Source organism: Setaria viridis, chromosome 1, assembly GCF_005286985.2.
Source record: "Setaria viridis chromosome 1, Setaria_viridis_v4.0, whole genome shotgun sequence".
NCBI classification, from domain to species: domain Eukaryota; kingdom Viridiplantae; phylum Streptophyta; class Magnoliopsida; order Poales; family Poaceae; genus Setaria; species Setaria viridis.
In genome coordinates, this window is record NC_048263.2 from 14939968 (window position 1) to 14959383 (window position 19416).

The 19416-nt window shown below is 49.6% G+C and overlaps 1 protein-coding gene and 1 pseudogene across 2 annotated transcripts; both read right to left on the reverse strand.

Moving 5' to 3' along the window:
* Positions 1 to 5794: 5794 nt before the first annotated feature.
* LOC117846173 (transcription factor bHLH144-like) lies at positions 5795 to 7310 on the reverse strand (annotated as a pseudogene).
* Positions 7311 to 15845: 8535 nt separating this feature from the next.
* Positions 15846 to 18797, reverse strand: LOC117843450 (transcription factor bHLH144). 2 transcript variants are annotated; one of them, XM_034724071.2, is made up of 3 exons: positions 18388 to 18797; positions 18097 to 18285; positions 15846 to 17309 (listed from the first exon to the last, which is right to left on the reverse strand). In XM_034724071.2, exon 3 carries the CDS (start codon positions 17055 to 17057, stop codon positions 16326 to 16328), a length of 732 nt encoding a protein of 243 aa, XP_034579962.1. In that variant the 5' UTR covers positions 17058 to 17309; positions 18097 to 18285; positions 18388 to 18797; the 3' UTR covers positions 15846 to 16325. The 2 variants fall into 2 exon arrangements, with proteins under 2 accessions (XP_034579962.1, XP_034580041.1); XM_034724150.2 differs by having other exon boundaries at positions 18135 to 18285; positions 18388 to 18783.
* Positions 18798 to 19416: the final 619 nt, after the last annotated feature.

The window sequence follows — 19416 nt, forward strand, 5'->3', positions numbered from 1 at the left end:
GTCCCACATTATGTAAGTTAAGGAATAATCATTTATCAGCAGTCAGCAGAAGATACCGTAGGACATTTAACAAGTGTTTGTGGAAATCTTAACCTAGAATTTACACAGGCAAAATCACTAATGTACTTGTGGTGCTTTAACTCTCATTTATGTTATAAACTTTAATAGGAAAGCATTGGTGCTCAAAATTTTTAGGGGGAATTATTTGTTCCAATTGAATGGATGGGACCGAGGGATCCCATCTGTGAAAAATATCACAGTACGGATGAAATCAACAGTACAAGTTGATGTGAAATAAGAAACAAGAAAGTTGCATTGTGCAAATAGATAGATTTCTCCTCTAGAAAATATGCATAGATAATCCCTAAATGTTGTGTCTCCTTTTTCTTGCTAATTGTATGATTTAGTATAACCCTATATTCAAATCCGTGGTGACTTTGAGTCTTTTTGGCTTGAAAATTGCTCACATTCTAACATCAATGGTCCTAGGTTTTCTTGTCAATCTTGTGTGGCTGTGCCTGGCTAGTAGAATAAGTGTGTCTAGTCCTACAATCTTTTGTTTGGCTTGTGAAATGTAATGAATGACCTTCAAAACTGGCTGATTGCACGAGGAAATTACTGTATTTAAGGAATCAGATCATTTTACCAAATTTGTTGGATAATGTTACTACACACTTGCACTCCATATTGGGTGCCTTCATTTATATACATCCACATGCTGATGTTAATCCGTCACACTGTAGATATAACAATACAGTAGAGTTTTTGTTTGCTTCGTTTATCTATATTTTCTAGCTGTAAAGGGAAATGATCTTAATGTAATTTAATATCATATCATAGTTTACCCTAATCCCATGATGAGATTTCCATTTAGAAATATTTTGCATGCATTTGACAGAAGCCGTTATCCTAGCTTCAGTAAGAATCATATGCACTGCTATGCTAACATATGTTCTGTAGAGAGTGCCCATTTCCCTTTTGTTGGGACTCAGTGATTTGGTGGCAGAAATAGTATTAGAATGGTGGCACGGAAATATTGCATTGTTTTGAAATATTGGTGTGAGCATGTGGCATAGAGCGCCAATTTTGATTCAACATCGGCCATAACATGATGATGATGCCTTATTTTTTTAGTTAGGATCTCCTTCTCACTCCAAAGTATGGTTGGTGTATACTTGGCCTTTCCCACTGTAGTTTGGAGCTCACCCTTTATTTACACCGACCCAAGCTACAATCAAAACAAATGTAAAAGAAAAGGTGATAAGAAAGAAATCTAGCAAAAGCTAACTGTCAGCTATAAATAAATGCTTTTGCTTTCTATCCAGCAGCTGATGCTTTTTATGTAGTAAAGAAGGACATTATTGCACAAGCATGATATGTCATGATATAATCATCTGTTCTCCTAAATGGGTGGAAAAAAGAGAGAAGGGTTTAACCTGCTCCAAATATAGAAAGTTGAACAAAATGATGGACATGAAGTAGGGAATATTTTTGAATGCTGTGAACAAAATGATGGACATGAAGTAGGGAATTTTTTTTAATGCAGTGCTGGTATTGAAATATGTAATGTTTGGAATGAAATTTATATTTGGTTTTATTTGAACTGACCTGGTGGATACCTGAGGACACTCATCTTGTCATAAACATGGTGCAAGCTTGCTCTTTGCATGTTCATATGAAGTACAAATATAGGATTATTTGCATGTTCATATGAAGTACATATATAGGATGAGGTTGATCTTAGGGATTAGTTTGGTGTTTGAAACTGATTATACCCAGGGTATAAAATATAGACATGCGAATTATGATGCTAAAATTTAGGATATAGGTGTTTTACTGGCAAATTATATTTTTGCGGATTTTGGCAAATGGTATGAATAGTAGCCCTTTTATCATTCTCATCACTTTGACCCGTTACTGGCAGTCCTTGTGTTTTCTGGTAATTTTTTGTTCTCTTTGACTCTTTGTTGTTGTGTATTGTGCTTGCGATCGAGTCCAAGATGACACTAGGAAACTTAATTATCAGGTGGGTTGTGTTTGCAAGTATTCATGATATCTGATAGAGAAAATGAGGTTTATATTTTTTTTGAGAAAATGAGGTTTATGCTTCAAGGAGGATATTCGCGTATCCTGAAGTGTTGTTCTCAAGTATCCTGATGGGTCAACTGTTAAAAATAGCATATAGCCAACGAGGGGCAACGAAATGTGGAGCTTTCTAACGGAAGGTTAAAGCGCTGTATAGGCAACATTCGTCCCAGTAAACGTTACTCATGACATTGACAGCGGAAAAGGTTTAAGACCTAATTGACTAATTCTGCCCGTGCTCTCACAAGCCTAACTCGTGGAAGAGGAGTGTGTTGCTTTTTGCGTACTTGCAACAAGCCGGGCTCCCAACTACGTTTGGGTAAACTCGATCTCTTCTTAGTCGAGATTTCTTCTGTTGGCAAAGACATGGAACTGGAAGATTGAGACTGGTGAAACTTGAAGATTGAGACAGATCAAGCATTGCCGGGACAGGAGCTAGACGAATTGCGAGTGTTGGGTTTGGCCGGATGATGCTTGTGCCGCTACAACGCGTGTCAAAGGCCGTGTCATGGCGCTAAAGCATGGGCAACTAGGCAAGGAGTGCTTCTAATCAGAAAAGCTTGGCCAATGGCCGGATGCCTGGATGCCATTGGCGCACTGGGACGTGGGCAGGCTGGGAGTGCTCCACCAATACGCTAGAATTTCACCCCCTCTCCATGCGCTCGATCCGTGAGGTCGAAGTAGTAGTAGCACGCACCGAACAGTGGTGCTCCCCCCTACTCCCCGAACTGTTCCTGTGGTGGCGGTGCACAGTGCGCGGGACGTGACGGGGGTTCAATACTCGCTAGTGGGAGGAGCTAGCCGAGGAGGACGGCCCGTGCGGCCGTGCGCACGCACGCACTAGCGCTCTAGCTCCCCTAGAACTGACTGCGGGATGTTGCGGGATGCCCGCGCCGCTCGCGGCTGGCTCGGCACGGCAGGACTCCACGCGCGATCTCCACGCGCACGCGTGCCTGCTGCCACTCTGGCTGGCTAGTGGACCGGACGTGGACGGCCGGCCCTCTCCATCCGCGGACCGCGGCGTCGCGCCGGCCGGCCAGCTGGCTAGCTATCGCTACGACGCTACCTGGCTACTGCGGGGCTAGCTCCACGCGCGGCTGCGTGTGCCTGCGCCGGCGGAATCAGCTCAGAGCATGAGCATTGACCTGCCGCCGCGTGCTGTGCGGATGCGCACTGTGCCTGTGGCCCATCGAGTACGAGCCGGCCGGCCGCTATCCACCGGCAGGTACGGATGGGCTGTAGTGGATGGATGGAATGGATTCCGTGGACTGGGCTGTAGGTTTCTTATCGTGTGTGCGTGCCTCTACATGGTGATGATCTCAATCGGCCAGCCGGCGGAACCACCCTACTACGCACGTAATCCATGGAAGACCTACCTGATCCGGCTGGTTCCTGTTGTTCGTATAGACCCGCGCGCGCCATTAGTCTTATCTGCCAAATGACGGATACGATCAGCGAAGACAGTAATGTGGTATTCGTACGCGTGCGGCACGAGGAATCCGACAACGCACGCATTTCTGTACATGAGTTGACACGCCACAATGGAGCAATATGTGTGATGTGGACGACGTCGTCGTGCTGCGAGCTAGCTAATGCAACTGTCTCCGTTGGCTGGCACCCGTGCTGCCGTGCACCAGCGAGCGAACGAGAGGGAGTGGCGGAAGCACCTACCACCCATCGCACATTATGTACGTTGCCGTTGCGCCACAGAAGTAGTAGTGGAAAGCACCACGCGAGAGCACGATCCATCATCGAGCCGGCCGCGCGCACCCACTGCACACGCATGCGCGCGCTGCCGCGCGCCCCCTGTGTGGTGCTGGTCGAACGAACCACCAGACATATCGCGCGCTGTTGCGCGCCGGCGAATGCGCAAGCGATTGCGCGCACCAGCTAGTTATCCGCCTTCCTCACCAACGAACGCTCGCAGTCGCAGCGCACACACAGACACAGTAGATGAGATAGATAAACAATGGCGCGGGCGCACGGCACGCACGGGCAGGGGCATCCTGGTTCCTTTGCTGGATCGCTCGCGTCGTCCTAGCGAAAACCTTCTAGGATCCCGCCGCCGGATGCTGCTGCATAAATTCCGTGGAGGGAGATCAATGGACGGCAAAGGACGGCATTGGCTAGTTTTAGCAAGTGGAGTATTCGTCACGGAGATTGTCAAACGACAATTGCAGGAAGAAACGCCTCCAGTGCACAGAGGGGTTAAACTCGCCCCCGTTAAAATCAGTTTTTTTTCCCCCTAAACAAGAAGTTTGTGACGAGAAGAAAAGAGGAGGATGGCATATATTTACTTCAACAATCTTGTGGAAAAATTTGGGTCCCAGCTAAATTCCAACATTTTTTTAGGCTGTATTGTTGCCAATTTTGTCATAACTAAACTAACCGGTCTTCGGATCCAAAGCTTGAAGAGATTTGCATTGTACGCCACTTAAATTCTCCTTTTCCCGATCGCTGCAATGACGTCGGCGTGTTTCAGATCAGAAAAGAAAAGGAAAAAAAAGGGAGGAAGTTCAACGATAGCATAGGAGCAAATCATCCATCAGCGTGTTCTCCGATTTTTCTTTACACATTCCAGTGCAAATCGTTGGTGAGAAGAAAAGGTGGGCAAAAGGGGTGGACGGAACTCGAGCTTTCTCTGTGGCCACTTGCTCCAGGCCTCCGCTGCGCATGCGCTCTCCAGACGAATTAAAATGGAGTCCCAAAAATAAATTACTGAAAAGTACGCATGGACTTTGCTAAAACGCCTGCACTTTCTAAAGCATGGTCCATTTGTTCGGGGGTCTAAACAAAGTGTGTGAAGGATAATTCACGGGTCGAATGCGTGCAGCGTGCCGGAGTTCGATCACTCACTCCATGGAGGGTCACATCCAAGCGCCCTGACTCGCCCGATCCTAAACTAGCCACCATGTCTGGTTGGTCCAGTCCAATACATGGCCTGATGGTGATGGCGACCCTGAAGGAGTCATAGTCAACTACCAAGTGTAAGTAAAAAAGACTCTAAATTTTGTAGTCCGTGGAGACTTTTAATTTAATCCCGATTAGTGTTAACACCAACCGGGATTAAAGGTGACCATTTAGTCCCGATTAGTGTTACAAACCCGGACTAAAGCCTCCGAGGACTTCAGTCCCGGTTGTTAATACCAACCAGGACTACCAACCTGGACTAAAGGATCCTCCATGAGTTACTACAAAAGGATTGCATCAACTACTGAGTTAGATGTGCTGTGTAGGTGAGATGGTAAGGAATCTACGCGCGAGGCTTAAAGTCGTGGGTTCGAACCCCACGGACTGCGCACGTGTATATTTCGCGTAAAAAATCGCATAGCATTAGTCCTTATTAGAAAAACTGAGATGTATGAGGTTTCCCAACTAGGACTGATCCTTGTTTTTTACCGGTGTTTGGGGTCAATGATCGTGACAGTACTCTGAAGCAGGACGCAGAAAGGCTAGCTATATATCCAAGGACGAACTATCACGCTACCTATAGGCTATAGCAGCTGAAGCTAATCATTGGCCAGTAATTCTGTTAAAAGCTCATCGCTTAACCCCTAAACACCATCGATGCAGCTAATTAAGGTTTGTAGTCAAGATTAAGAGGGAGCCATGCAGTACAGAGAGAACTTTAAGCATGCATCATCAAGTTGACATTGCTAAAGGAAGCAATAAGGGGGCTTTCACTTGCATCGCTCGCTCCCCTTTTCCCGTGTGGGATGCGAGCACTAGAGCACGGGCGCACGGCGGAGGCAAAAGGCAGGCAGCCAGCTAGGTAGTGCCGTGCCCAACACCGGACACGAACACGATGAGGGAAGTGTGTGCCAATGCGCCGTCGTGCCACCATCATCGCCGCCATCATGAGCAGCACGCATTGCAATCATGAACACTTAGCCATGCATGCACGCACGCACCAAATGGTCCAAGGATATATCGATAGATGAAATGAAACAAGACAAAAGCAGAAGCAGCTAGCAGCAGCGGCAACTGAAAAGCAAAGCCACGAGACCTGGGGCTTATAGGCCGGAGAGAGGAGGGGACCCAACCACCGCTAAAGCCCCACGTCCAGGCAGGGACTAGCAGCAGAGGGTGAGAGGAAGAAGGGAAGCATGGCAGCGAGACCAGACGGCAAGCCATCGAGCAAGAAGCCAAGCGTGCCTTCGATTCGATGCATCTCCTGCCATGCCATGCTCAGTGCAGTCCCCCACTTGATTCGATTCCGGCCACTTCATCATCTCTCCCCACTAGGACCAGAGCGAATCACTCACTAGCTAGACAGCCTCGAGTCCCTGCCCCATGCTCTCATCATGGACAGAGCCCGTGGCCAAAAGTAGAGTGCACAAAAAGAGTTGGGCCAGATCATGGCCGCTGCTGCTGCTGCCGCCGCCGATGCCATCGATTGGGAGCTGTTGCTTGCCAATCGATGCCAAGCAGCGGTACTCAGTACTCGATCAGCTGTCCGAGCCGCCGCGCACGCCGAGCTTCTTGGCCTCCACCTTGAGCGACTTGAGGTAGCGGACGGCCCCGCCCAGCACGGCCGGCGTGTCCATCTGGTTGCCGCTGGGGACGATCCCCCCTAAGCGTCCGCATCATCTTGCTCACCCGCTCCTTCTTGCGCGGCTTGCCGCCGCCGATGCGGCTGGACGAGCACGCCGTGTCCGGGGAGCTCCCGTCGTCGTCCGGGTAGCCGCCCGGGGTGCGGCCCGTGCTCACCACGTCGTCGTCGTCCCCGCCGTCATCCGAGCTCAGCAGTGCGTCGATCTCCTCCGCGTCCTCCTCCTGCCGCCCCGGGCAGCGCCGGCGTCTTGCGCGCCGACCGCGCCGTGGCGGTAGGTGCCGTCGTGGCCCGAGGAGGAGGACCCCACGAGCTTGTGCGCCAGGGTGGGGTGGAACGTGACCCGGCTCTTGGTGCATGTCTGGTCGAAGATGACGTAGTTCTTGGGGCACGCCTCCGACGGCTGCAGCTCCAGCCCGTTGAGCGGCGCCGGGAACTCGTGCGCCCTCCGCCCGGCCGCCAGCGGGTCCTCGTAGGCCAGCGTTGCGGACGGGTAGCCGTTGGAGTAGTACCCGGCGCCTGCAGAGCGGTAGGGCGCGTTTGGCAGCTCAGCCGCCCTCATGAGCCAGACGGTAGGGTGCAGATTTACCGATCAATATCTCTGCAGTCAAGTCAGCACCTGCAGAGATATTAATCGGTAAATCTGCATCCTATGGTGCTAGCTGGGTCGGGATTGTGTTTGTTATATGGGTCTCTTATAACTACCCTAAACTGCCATTTGGAGATAGCATTTGGTGGCCTGCACAGGGACAGGTGTCCTCACCATGTGCAGGTCATGGTGAAGGTTACCACCCAGCTACAGACATCTAGAAATGTAAAGAACAAAGGATAAATGTATAAACACCTATTGAAAAGATATTGAAAAGATATGATTAGGAGGTCATTGATTCAAATATAATATAATTTTACATACAAAAATAATTACATCAGTTTGAGAAAGTAATTAATAAGTATGGCAACATCATTAAGAGGTATGTTTTATAATAGTTGCATGTGAACTAACATGGAATAATGTACACTTGCACAAATGATTTGAAGTAGCGAAATTAAAACCACAAAATTAGGATTTTGACACGAAATTAGGTCAACCGAGGTTATTAAGGCCTCCCACCCATAACTCCAATAGAAACATCAGATGAAGAAAAATTATGCATATAATATGACTGGAGTCAATCTTCTTGAAACAAACACCATCAAAAACCATAAACTTGGCAGCAGCGGGCAACATCTCCAAGCACCATTGCCACCGGTCGAAACCACCAACATGGGGAACAAAAACACAATTCACAAGTAAGGAAGCTATGTAGGTGTGAATGAAAGCCTCAGATATAATGCATTTGTGAAAAGAAAATTTTGTCATCATTAAGAAAAAAGTAAAGCATGGCTCATGTGAAGCTACTTGCCTATTTTGCCTACGACATAGGACACAAGCAGAAGTTGCCTCCTAGTGAGGCAGTCAGAGAAACCTCTAATCGCATCACTAGGAGCTAACATCTGCGAGATTCCTACAGTTGCTAAGGCGTTCGATTATCATTGTGCATCATCATCGCCATGGACATAAATGTCACAATTGATGAAAAACAAACAAGGCAGCACAATAAGAGACAAGGCTTCTTCTTTAGGCTCAGCTCAGGTGCAGATGCACGCAGCAAGGAGCTGCCTAATAGTAAGGCAATCAAGGCAAGGTATACCTCGTTAGCCGCAGTATGTAGGAAGCATCTTGCGATATGCATGCTACCCACCTTTATATCATTGCCAGTAGGAACACGGAGGCATCATAGAGGGTTGCTTGTGTCCTACCGAGAGGTCCTACTCGCCAAGCTCGAGTGAATGTTAGTGAAGTTACCATACGGCAACATTACCAAGGTCCACATCGAGCTTGGGGAATAGAACCCTAGCTCGGCACTTGCAGGCTATCCTATCATCATCCGCACACATTATTAAGATACGCAAAGAATTCAGCAAAAAAAGAGCATCACTATGCTGAAAGCAGTTCCCTCACCAGTTTGAAATCATTCCTGAAATAGTTGAATTGAAAACTGCAATTCGATCATCAAAACCAACTAGGTCAGACTAAGAATGTGTTGGGTCAGAGCACAAATAACTAAGCTCATCATCCCCAAATAAGCAAAAATAACATAACAGCAACCAACATGAGATTGCCTTAATATAAGTGCATCACATGCATAGAAATAAGTATGAGGGGTCTCAGATCATAAGTCAAATATCCACAAAGTGACACACAGACAGGTGGACTCCAAAGTGGCAGCAAAAGAGCAAAAAGAAAGAGTAGAACAGAGGCAATAAAACTGAATGACACCAAACAAAGAACAACATGTACAAGAACCATACCAGAAATGCCACTTCATCATTGCCCAACACAGAAGTAATCATCATAGGCCAAACAAAGAGGAAAACAACAGCAGCAACAAGGTAATAAGTGAAATAGGTGAAAAATAGCAGCAAAATGGTATCAAGTTCAACACATAATTCAACAATAGAAGGAACATGATCACAACTTAAATGACAAATTAAAGAACAAAACCAACATGTGAATATGACAACCAGAGGTAAATAACAGCAAGAACTCTCACCAAGTAAATATCAAGTTAAACAACAGCAGTAACATGTCAACATGGCAAAGAATAGACTAAGATCATGGCAAAGTAAAGCAGATCAAGAAAATGTCAAGATGGCAAATTGCTAAGGTAAAGCTAACAGGCATCTGATGTAAAAATGCATACATGGCATCACATCACAAGCATCACAGGCATATAGCAGTACTAGATACATCATATTAGAATACTTACTTACCATACATTTTATTAGCAAATAGTTAGTTCCAATATTCTTAACCTTGTCATGCTGCCATAGAACTTAATTAGTAATTAGCCACCCCCATGTGAATCCAAAAACCAACACAAAAGGCCAGGTGCAAGTGAGGCTACACCCTAACAGGTCAGACCTATGTATATAGAGATCTGTGCAAAAGAAGGGAGTGGTCAGGGATGGAGACATGCTCAACTATTTTCTCAAAGCTAGAAGGCAGTAGCAGCTACTACATCACATGTAGTACTACTTTTCCAGCTAGGTCTTAAGCCAGAGGGTACGATGGTAGCATTGTCCTGTGACTTGTTGTCCAGGAGGTGGCTAAAAGCAACGATAAGGGTCTCCTCAGAGAAGCCAGGAGTCAACATCACAACATTGTAGAGGTTAGGGTGCAGGTCCAGCCTCCCTTAGTGCAGCAGCCACATTGTTCACAGCATCTGTCATGTTGGTAAATATTGGTAAGGACAAGTACCTCTTCTTCGGACATGGCAGCACAACATCCAAGGGCCTTCGAACCCTCACCAGAGAAAACAGTCTTGGTGACCATCTTAGGTCATTGCAGCCCTTGTGTCCCCAAAACAATAGTAAATTAACAAGCAGCAGGGAAAACATCAAAGTAACCAGAAGGTGATGAAAACAAAATAGCAACAGCAAATATGCATAAAACAAACAGAATTTAAACAACAGCAGATGCAGGGAGAAAGCAAATTAAATTAAGTACAGTTGAGGTGTAGGCTGTGTTTGTAAGGGTGGTGGGGAGAAATCCTCCCCTGGGACAACTTCATCTACCTCAACTCCAAGATCCAGTTATGTAGAATGCAACAAGCAATGACAACCTTAACTTGAGAGGGGTATGGATGGTATGGCTTATTGTCTAGCATTTGAAACCTGCCCTTAAGAGCTCCAAATGCCTCTCAACTATTCTGCGGAGGGATGAGTGTCTTAGATTGAACAGTTCCTTAGCATTACTAGGGGTTCTCCTACCCTCGAACTCAGACATTTGGTACCTAACAGCAAAATACAGAGGAAGGAATCTGGGCCGCAAAATGTAGCCAGTATCAGCAAGGTAGAATTTTCCTACACATAAATGGACTTATGGTACATGAGCTACCTAGTGAAAGAAAACAAAATAATTGTGCCTGTAGCAAGCTGGGTGGACAATGTACCTTGTGGCACCCTCAGCCCATCATCTCGCTCTAACGTATCAGCTAGGATCAACGCATCATGAGTTGATCCTTCCCACCCAGCAAGGACATAGGTGAACCTCATGTCGAAATCAACAGCAACTAGCATATTCTGTGTTGTGCTGCTCTTACGGCCTCTAAAAGCAACCTGCATCTTAAATGGAACTCTAGTAAGAATGTGGGTGCCATCAATAGCTCCAATGCAGTCCTATGAGAATTAACATGCATGCATCAGTGTACCATGTATTATTCAAATAAAAGTGTAGCAACAACGTACAATACAAACTACCCAAGTACCTTGAAGTATGGGTTCCATCTCTAACTCCCAAAGATTTTAGGATAGGTGGCACCATCAGGAGCTCTAATCATCTCACCCCTCAGCTCCCCAATTGCATAAAGCACTTGTGCAAAGTACCTACTGGCAGTCTCTATGGATCTTCTAAAGGTGTGATGGATCACCCTAAATCTCTGGTTGTCCCACAATATGGAGGAACATGGTAACCTATTCCTCAACACTAGTGTGTATGCTATCCTCTAGGAGGTGCCTCTCCCTAAATAGGTTAACCAATTGAAAAAAAGGAGCTTTACGCATCCTTAGCGTGCTTATAGACTCAACACCTGTGCAGTTATATATCTTATCTAGGTTTGTTTGCTTCTCAGCATCGACTACTGCCCTAAGAACCCAAATAGAGTTCTCTTCCTCATCTGAATCATACATGTCCCTCCTAAGCTTGGTGTACAGAAATACAATGCATACAACAACAAGAGCAGCAGCTTGAGAAATCATCCTAGCACAGTAGTCATGCAACTCCATCTACATTATGGCATGGTAATAAAGAAATTTAAGAACTTAAGTACTGAAATGGAACTGAAGACATCCTAAGGTGTGGCAGTATACAACAGCATGGCAATAGAGGGATCATTGCCTTGGCTGCTACCAAAGTAGCCTCCCAGAGACTTCTCCTCAACACATCATCGACCAAAAACACCCAACAAACAAGTCAACAAAGTCAAATAGGTATCACTTCCTTGGCTGCTACCAAAGTAGCCTCTCGGAGGCTCCTCCTGAACACATCATCCTCCAAAACCACCCAACATACAAGGAAACAGGTCCAACAGGCATCATTGCCCCGGCAGCTATGAAAAATAGCCTCCCAGAGACTCCTCCTCAACGTCATCGAACAAAAAAAAACCCACAACAGCATCATTACCATGGCTGCTACCCAAGGTAGCCTCCCAAAAGCTTATTATTTCATATAACAAACATATTATCCCCAGGCATGCTCCTCATCAGCAATACAGACCGACATTAGAGATAGGTTCATGGCAACAAGTCCACATCTACGCGGTAACTACACATGAATGGTACATAACCTCATGAATCAACTGTAAACAACAAGCCAAGGCATAGAAGCCAGGATAGTGCATCAAATAGACATGCAGATCCGACGAGGGTACCCCACTAACCGCACAAAGAAAATGTAATATCAAATCCACTCCGCAGGATCCCTAACCTGACCCTAACTGCAAGAGGATAGTGGATCTGGACCATACCTTCGTAAAAATAAAGATGAACGTCATGGGGAAGATGAGGAAGTAGCGTGTGCCGATGGACGAGCCGAGGGACGCCTGGAATAGCAAGTAGACAACGCAGATTTGCTCGATGCAGAGCAAGAAGCAGGTCACGCCAGGGACGAAGATGTTGCTCAAGTTGCCGGGGACAAAGAGGTAGCAGATCTGCTTGGTGACAAAGACGAAGCACGGATCCAGCATTCGTTGCCGATGAAGACTCGGCTCTCGTCGGTGAAGAAGTACCCGTGGCTGCCGGTGCAGGCGACCACGGACACCTCCAGATCAGGTGCCCCACCACCAGCTGCGCCGTCGCCTCCGTCCTACGGGATGAGAGGAGAGGAGTGGAGGAGTCGAGTGTGAAAGGAAGATAGGAGAGAGGAGTGGAGGAGTCGGTGGAGGCGGCGCGTCTGCGGGGGAGGAGGATGACGTGCCTGAGAGGCCACCGCTATATACTGGCGATGGTAGCCCTAGCCGACCCAAATAATGGCGCCAGGCCGCTTCCGTCTCCCGCGCTTCCCTCCGCGTGCGTGAAAACACGCTCACACGGGCTTGAACCGCGTGAAACGGCTGGCTTTTGCGTTTCAAGCGGTGCAGGTTGGCGGGCCATTTTTGCACCACGCGGGCTTAGCCCGGGAGGTCGACCAGGCTAGCAAACACAGCTGGTTGCACCAGCTGGGCCTAGTCCAACCTCCGTGCAGGCTACCAAATGCGCCTGTAAGCACCGACGTTGTAGCCGTACCCGCCTCCCGCTGAGCTGGACGCTGCGGCACCGTAGTCGTACGAGCCAACGTCATAGCCATACCCGCCGCCAGTGGAGCCATACCCATCGTAACCGTAGCCACCATAGCCATGGGCTCCCTGCATTCATGCTCACGCGCCTTGCAGCCTGCACATCACCATCGAAATGAAAACCACATCAAAAGACATCCCAAAACAGAGACGAGGCAATATGCAAGTGTGCAACAACACTAACCTGCAACAGCCAACGGCTAAATGCCTTTTGTGAGGATGCTTACAAACAGGGGAGGGCACAAACAAGCCATGTCAGAAGACGAGAGCTTCCTGTTGGGCTGGGACTGGGACTGGGATGGCTATATATCGACCTCAGAGCTCAAACGCATGCAGGCAGGCGCAGGTAGCACGGCTAGGCTAGGATATAAGGCCGACACGCGGGCAGCTCCCGCAAGAAGAATCCAAGATTGCCCCCCTTTATTCTAACGAGCACCTGTCTCTTCGTCAGGGAGGGAGAGGAGAGGATCTAAGAAGGTTTTTCACACACTCTAAAACATGAAACCATCTGAAATTGCAAGACATGCTAACTTACCACCTCACCTTTTCGATAAACCGGATGTGGCTAATCGGGGGACATGCATGATAGGTCAGGGTAACCGGGACAGTACACCTGCAATCTCAGCGTTGTACATTCAATGGTCACCTCAAAGCTTGGATCCTGGCGTGGGGGCCCATCACCAAAAGTTGGCACGACGCAATAGGAGTGCGCCCTGCCGTGGCTCCTATCTCAATGCTACGTGCTTCGCCCTCACAACAATCGTAGTCGCACTCAGAACATGGAGCTCGAGCGTGCCACCGCCAGCCGCATGATGACATTTGGCGGCGATGATGCATGGCTTCCACGGTGGACCGACAAGGGGCACGCCGACGTGGTGGAGTGCGCACCCTGGCATTGCGATTACAAGGGCGCGGCCACTGCCATGCCAAATTGCCATGATGGCATGTGCACCTGGCCGCTCTCCACCTCCCCTGTACGGCGACACCATCAGCGCCTCCTCCGGTGCTCCCATGATTCTATCATCGCACGGGCTCGGATTACTGGATTAGCCTCCGCCGAGGCGCCAACCAATCGGGTGGCTTCGAGAAAATGATGGGCCGCTGACACCACTGCCATACGTAGTAATCCTTGTGCAGCAATAAACAAAAGAACTAACAGAGCGACCTGGTGGCGTTAATGGTGAACTCAGGCTCGTTTGGTTTGCGCCCATATGCGCCGCACCAATGTGTTGGCTAGCCAAAGGATTGGCAAAGAATTCAGCTACCCACGGTTTGGCCACAGTTGCCGGAAAAAAGATACACTTAGGCATGGGTAGACCTGAGCAAAATGGTCACCGGATCGACAAAACGAGCAAATGATTTGGACGGCAAATATATGACCAGGTATGCCCATGGTTAAATTTCAAATCAGAGTTAGCAGACTTTCATGTTACCAAGAGGACTGTCTGTTCTTTTTCAGTGGGAAAATAAATTAAAAATAATTAGTTGAACTAGCCTGGTATTTTTTGGAGGGCAACACAAAGCCGCACATTCTAATATAAAACTCAGTGACAAAACTGTAGTAACCTCAAGTTTCAAAGTAAAATTCTCAAATTGGCCCGAATGGCTATTGTGGTCAATAATGTCCGGTAAAGTATCCATATCACATAATGCATACAAAAGCCTTGTAAAATCATTGTATCCTCCTAATTCAACTATGTGAAAATGCCATATTTTGGACTAAGTCCAGCGGATGCCCTATCCCTAATCCAACTATTATATTGGGAGAGCTTATGAAAAAATAGTGCTCCATTACCTTTCCCTTCTTCCAATAATTATTAGGACAATCCAATAATTCACCCTAAATCTCTTTAAATAAAGGAGGATAAGTTGGATTGGGATGAGATTATTGGAAGACTTAAAAATAATTCTACCAATAACAATGAAAGTAGTATTGATGGGAAATATTTATTGGAATACTCTGGAGATGATCTAAGGAGTGACGCTGAGTAACGCTGCTCAATGCTAGAAGCCCAAAGTGCATGGGATAATTAAGCAAATAAAATATTGTACTCACGGGATCCAGTTCCCTTGGATGTACGGCGTGGGACGTACACATACTGATGGTATGTTCCTACCTTTTCGCGTGACAATGAACTCGAGACAGTAGAAGGGAATTTTCAACAGAAACATGGGGAACATGTTGCTCCACATGCCCGGTTCGCGGGGGCCAGAGTGCCAGACAAATGCACCCTAGAGGCTAGAGCTAATACATTGCCTTGCCTGGTGGTGGTGGATGCGATGCGATGGGAGATAAACCGAGATGGATGGAGGTGGAGGTGGGTGGCCGGCGTGCTGCATGCCGTGCACCAGGATCTCCTATCGCGCCACCACGCCACGCCACAAACCGCACGCACCGCCACTAGTCCCACCACGGCTGCCGCTGAGCCAGCCACCAACGGGACGAATAAGACAAGTGGGGAATCCGATCCTCTAACTCCCCCGAGTAGACCTGACCTGAACTGACCTGGCCAAACCACCGCGAGCTCAGTGGACTGACGAATAACTGACGACTGGTGCGCTCGGCCGGCCGGGCCAGCAAAAAGGCGCCGCACTAAACGGCAGCTGCGGCCTCGACTAGCCTGCTGTCCGGCAGAGATACTGTACTGCCAGTGCACGCGAGGCTGCCCCGCGATATTGCGCGCACTAGGCTGGCCGCACCCTAGCGGCAGCAGGGGAAGATGGACCCAAAGAATTTCATGATCGTTCTTCCCAGAAAAAATTCAGATCAATATCATTTTTTTGAGTGGTAAACTTTTGTCACACAATTCCCTTATAATGATCTGCTTCTGATGTCAGTTGGAACTAATCAGAGTCACTGCTAGGCGCAGCAATTCAGACTTGCAATTTGTTCGCTAGAGTTTTCACTGGTTACGAGCTTGGCGCGCGGGCTCGGCAGTCAGCGACTCAGCGTTCTGCTGCACTGCTACATCATCAGCGACTCAGCGTGATGGTTACAACTTCCAACACCAGCCACCATCGAGAGATACGAAAAGAGGAAAAAGGCAGCAACTTCTAACAAAGAAAAGCAGCAATCCATGCACGCACGCACGCAGGCGGCAGGCTGGAGCCTAGAGAGGCAGAGGCACCAAAAGGACGTTGACAAAATAAAGCGCGAAAGCGCGCGGCAACTCATCAGCAAGCTCTCTCCGATCCTGCCATTGCAAACAGAGCACGCACCAACTGGTTCGTGGCATCTCATGCCATTCCGAGAGAGCCCGAGAGCCTGTCTTGTCATCATCTATCGCCGCCGAATGCCGATGTCAGCTGTTTAGCTAGCTGCTTGACCCGCGCGCGCCGAGCTTCTTGGCCTCCACCTTGAGGGACTTGAGGTACCTGACGGCCTCGTCCAGCACCGCCGGCGTGTCCATCCGGTCGCCGCCGGGGACGATCCCCTTGAGCGTCCGCACCATCTTCTTCATCCGCTCCTTCTTCTTCTGGCCGCCGCCGCCGGACGAACACGTGGAGTCCGGGGACCCCCCGGCGCCGCCGCACCCCGGGGTGCGGCCGGTGCTCCGCACGTCGTCCTCGTCCTCGCCGTCCTCCGTGCTCATCAGTGCGTCGATCTCGTCCGTGTCCTCCTTCTGCCGGACCGAGGCAGTGCCGCCGCCGTCGCCGTAATAGGCGCCCTTGCCGGCGTAGTTCTGGTCGTAGCCGTAGCAGCCGTGGTCGTGGCCGTACCCGCCTCCGGAGGAGCCCAAGTTGTTGGCCAGGGAGGGGTGGAACATGACCCGGCTCCGGTCGTACGTCTGGTCGAAGATGACGTAGTTCTTGGGGCAGGTGTCCGTCGCCTGGAACTCCAGGCCCGTGAGCGGCGCCGGGAAGTCGTGCTGCCTCCGGCCGGCGAGCGGGTCCTCGTAGGTGGCCGGCGCGGCGGGGTACTGATCGTTCGCCGTGTGGTACGCGCCACCGCCTCCGTAGGAGGCCATGTCATAGTTATAACCGCCGGCGCCGGCGGTGTAGCCGTATCCGTAGCCACCGTACCCGTACCCGGGGTCTCCCTGCATCGGGCCGCTTGATTTCTGGTCGTGTTTGTGTGGGAAGTCTAGGAAAATTTTAGGCTCTGACTGGAACGAAATTGAACAAGAATTCGAGGAAATTCTGTTAACTGGACTTGGGAGCTGGCTGTTCTTGTGGTTAGATTCAAAATTGTTTCAGTTAGTTTGTTTTGGGTTTGAGGTTCTTTGGAAGGAGGGTGGTGTGGGGACTGATGGCCGAATTTATGTCACGGGCTTCAGAAGCTGGCGGAAGTATTCGGCCTGCAAGAAGTAATCAATGGAAAACAAATTAGAGTGATATTTGCGTGTAGCAAATGATAACTTTCAAACTATTTTTTCGGATGAAACATCTTTTGATGTCGCAACTCGTTCTGAAGCGTGCTGCAAAGTTATAACAGGATCAGCTTACAGGGCGAGAAAGTAGCACAAAGAGAACAAATGTAAGAATTAGCTTATCCTAGGCAGTCCATAGGAAGTGCAAGAATGCAGCAGAACAGAGGAAGAACAGAGGTCTTCCTTTTTCGGTGATGAAGGAAGAACAGAGCATATGCAAAAATAGAGCAACTATGGTGGCTGCATTCGGAATGAGATGCAAGGCTATATTGAATCAAGTTGAATGGTTTACTACTCTACCACTGCTTAATTTCCAGAATGAAGCAAATTTTGATGTTTTTCAAATTGGTAGCATATCAGAACTCTGCTTCCCAAACCGAGGCAAAGGTAGGCTACAGCTTTGTTTAAGTTTTCTGCTTACTGCTGCAACTTTTGGCAAATAGTAACAAAAAAGTTGACGAGTTTCTTCAAAAGTTGAAAGCGCCATCTTTTGACTGCCCACAGCATTGTCAACACGCTGGCCCAGGGACCCTCATCGCTGACGCGCCACGTAGTGGACCCCGATCGCTTTCCTATCGACACTAACCGTAGCAGACAGCACCAAGAACACGAGTTGCTTATCATCTACTACACAAGAACAGGTGACGATCCGATGCCATGCTTACAGGCAGCGCGGAAGACATCTGAAAAATCGAGCAATGCAACGGAAGGGAACCTGAATTGCCGATGCGTTCTTGGCGAGAGGGCGCTGACCTGGCAAGCTTGCACCAAAGCACATGTCCTCTGCAGCGGCCGGTGGTATGGTATCGCCGGAGCTCCAAGCAGGATGACGCGGAAAAACACCACCGGCGGGCAGCGGCCGGGCACCTACGGCATCCTGCCCCTCCGCTTCCTCCTCTGCCGCCTGTAATTCTCAAAACACGGAGGCAAACGATCAACTCGGATCACCCACTTGGAACAGAAAGAAAAGAACAACATGTGGCTGGTGATCCGAAGTAGACCGTACAAATCAAGCTGTGTGGATTGAGACAACAACGACGCCGATGGAAGCTGAGCTGAGAGCAGAGCAGAACAGAGCAATGGAAACGGGGCAGGGAAGGGATGGAATGGATGGAGTGAGCCGGCAAAGGAGGGGCACGGGGTTTTATATAACGGCTGAACAGCCAGCGGCCGGCGCCGGATTGGATGCTCCGATTGGTCCTCTCTCCTGTCGCAAGGTTTCCTTTTGCGGCACTTCTTTTGAGTGCGTCCCGTGTGTGTGATGTGCACAGAGAGAGGGAGGGGAAGGTGGAGGAGCGGCGAACGGCTGTGCCAAGCGCAGTGATGGGGATGGATGGATCATGGATGGGGGCGCGGCGCGGTTCCGGAGCCGAATTGATGAGGTGGCGTGCGCACTCGATGGGCGCTGTGGGTGCGCGTGCCGCTTCCCACCGTGCTCGCTCAGCTCAGCTCCTCCTCGAAGCGCCGAGGCCCGGGCCGCACCCGTTCCCGCCCACAACCTCTGCCGATGACGTGCGGGGCCTCGGCATGGAAGAGCCCCACGCGTCGGCGAGACGGGAGCTGCCGCGCGCCCCGTCGGCAGCGATCGGGTCAATGGTGGTGGGCTTCGTGGGGTGGGGCGGAACATGCAGTCCAGAGTCCATCCCAACTTACCCGAGCACGAAGCGGCCAAGCAGGCAGCCGAGCCGAGCGAGCAAGCAAAAGCAATCGAACCGAGCGAGCGAGCAGCTGAGCACGAAGAGGATTATGCGGCGCGCGTGGGGGGGAGGGAGCGCCGCCGCCGCGTCCGTCGACGGATCATCCTCGTGGACAGGAACAGGACAGCCTCGTCGCCGGGGGCTTGTCGGGTTGTGCTGGGCAGGGCAGCCGCCGCGCGCGTGCCGGAGCGCACAATCCCCCTTCCCTCTGTCCTGTCGGGGCAGGAACAGAGCCGCCCGCCCCGCCCCTATCTCCCTAGCTACTCCGTCCAGCCCTGCCTGCCCAGGCGTCTGGCTGACCGGTGGGACCCGGCGCGGACACATCCCGGTCAGCCGTC

What these genes read in the sequence shown, in the direction of transcription:
- LOC117843450 (XM_034724071.2), bottom strand. Translation starts at nt 17,057, where the DNA reads ATGCAGGGAGACCCCGGGTACGGGTACGGTGGCTACGGATACGGCTAC.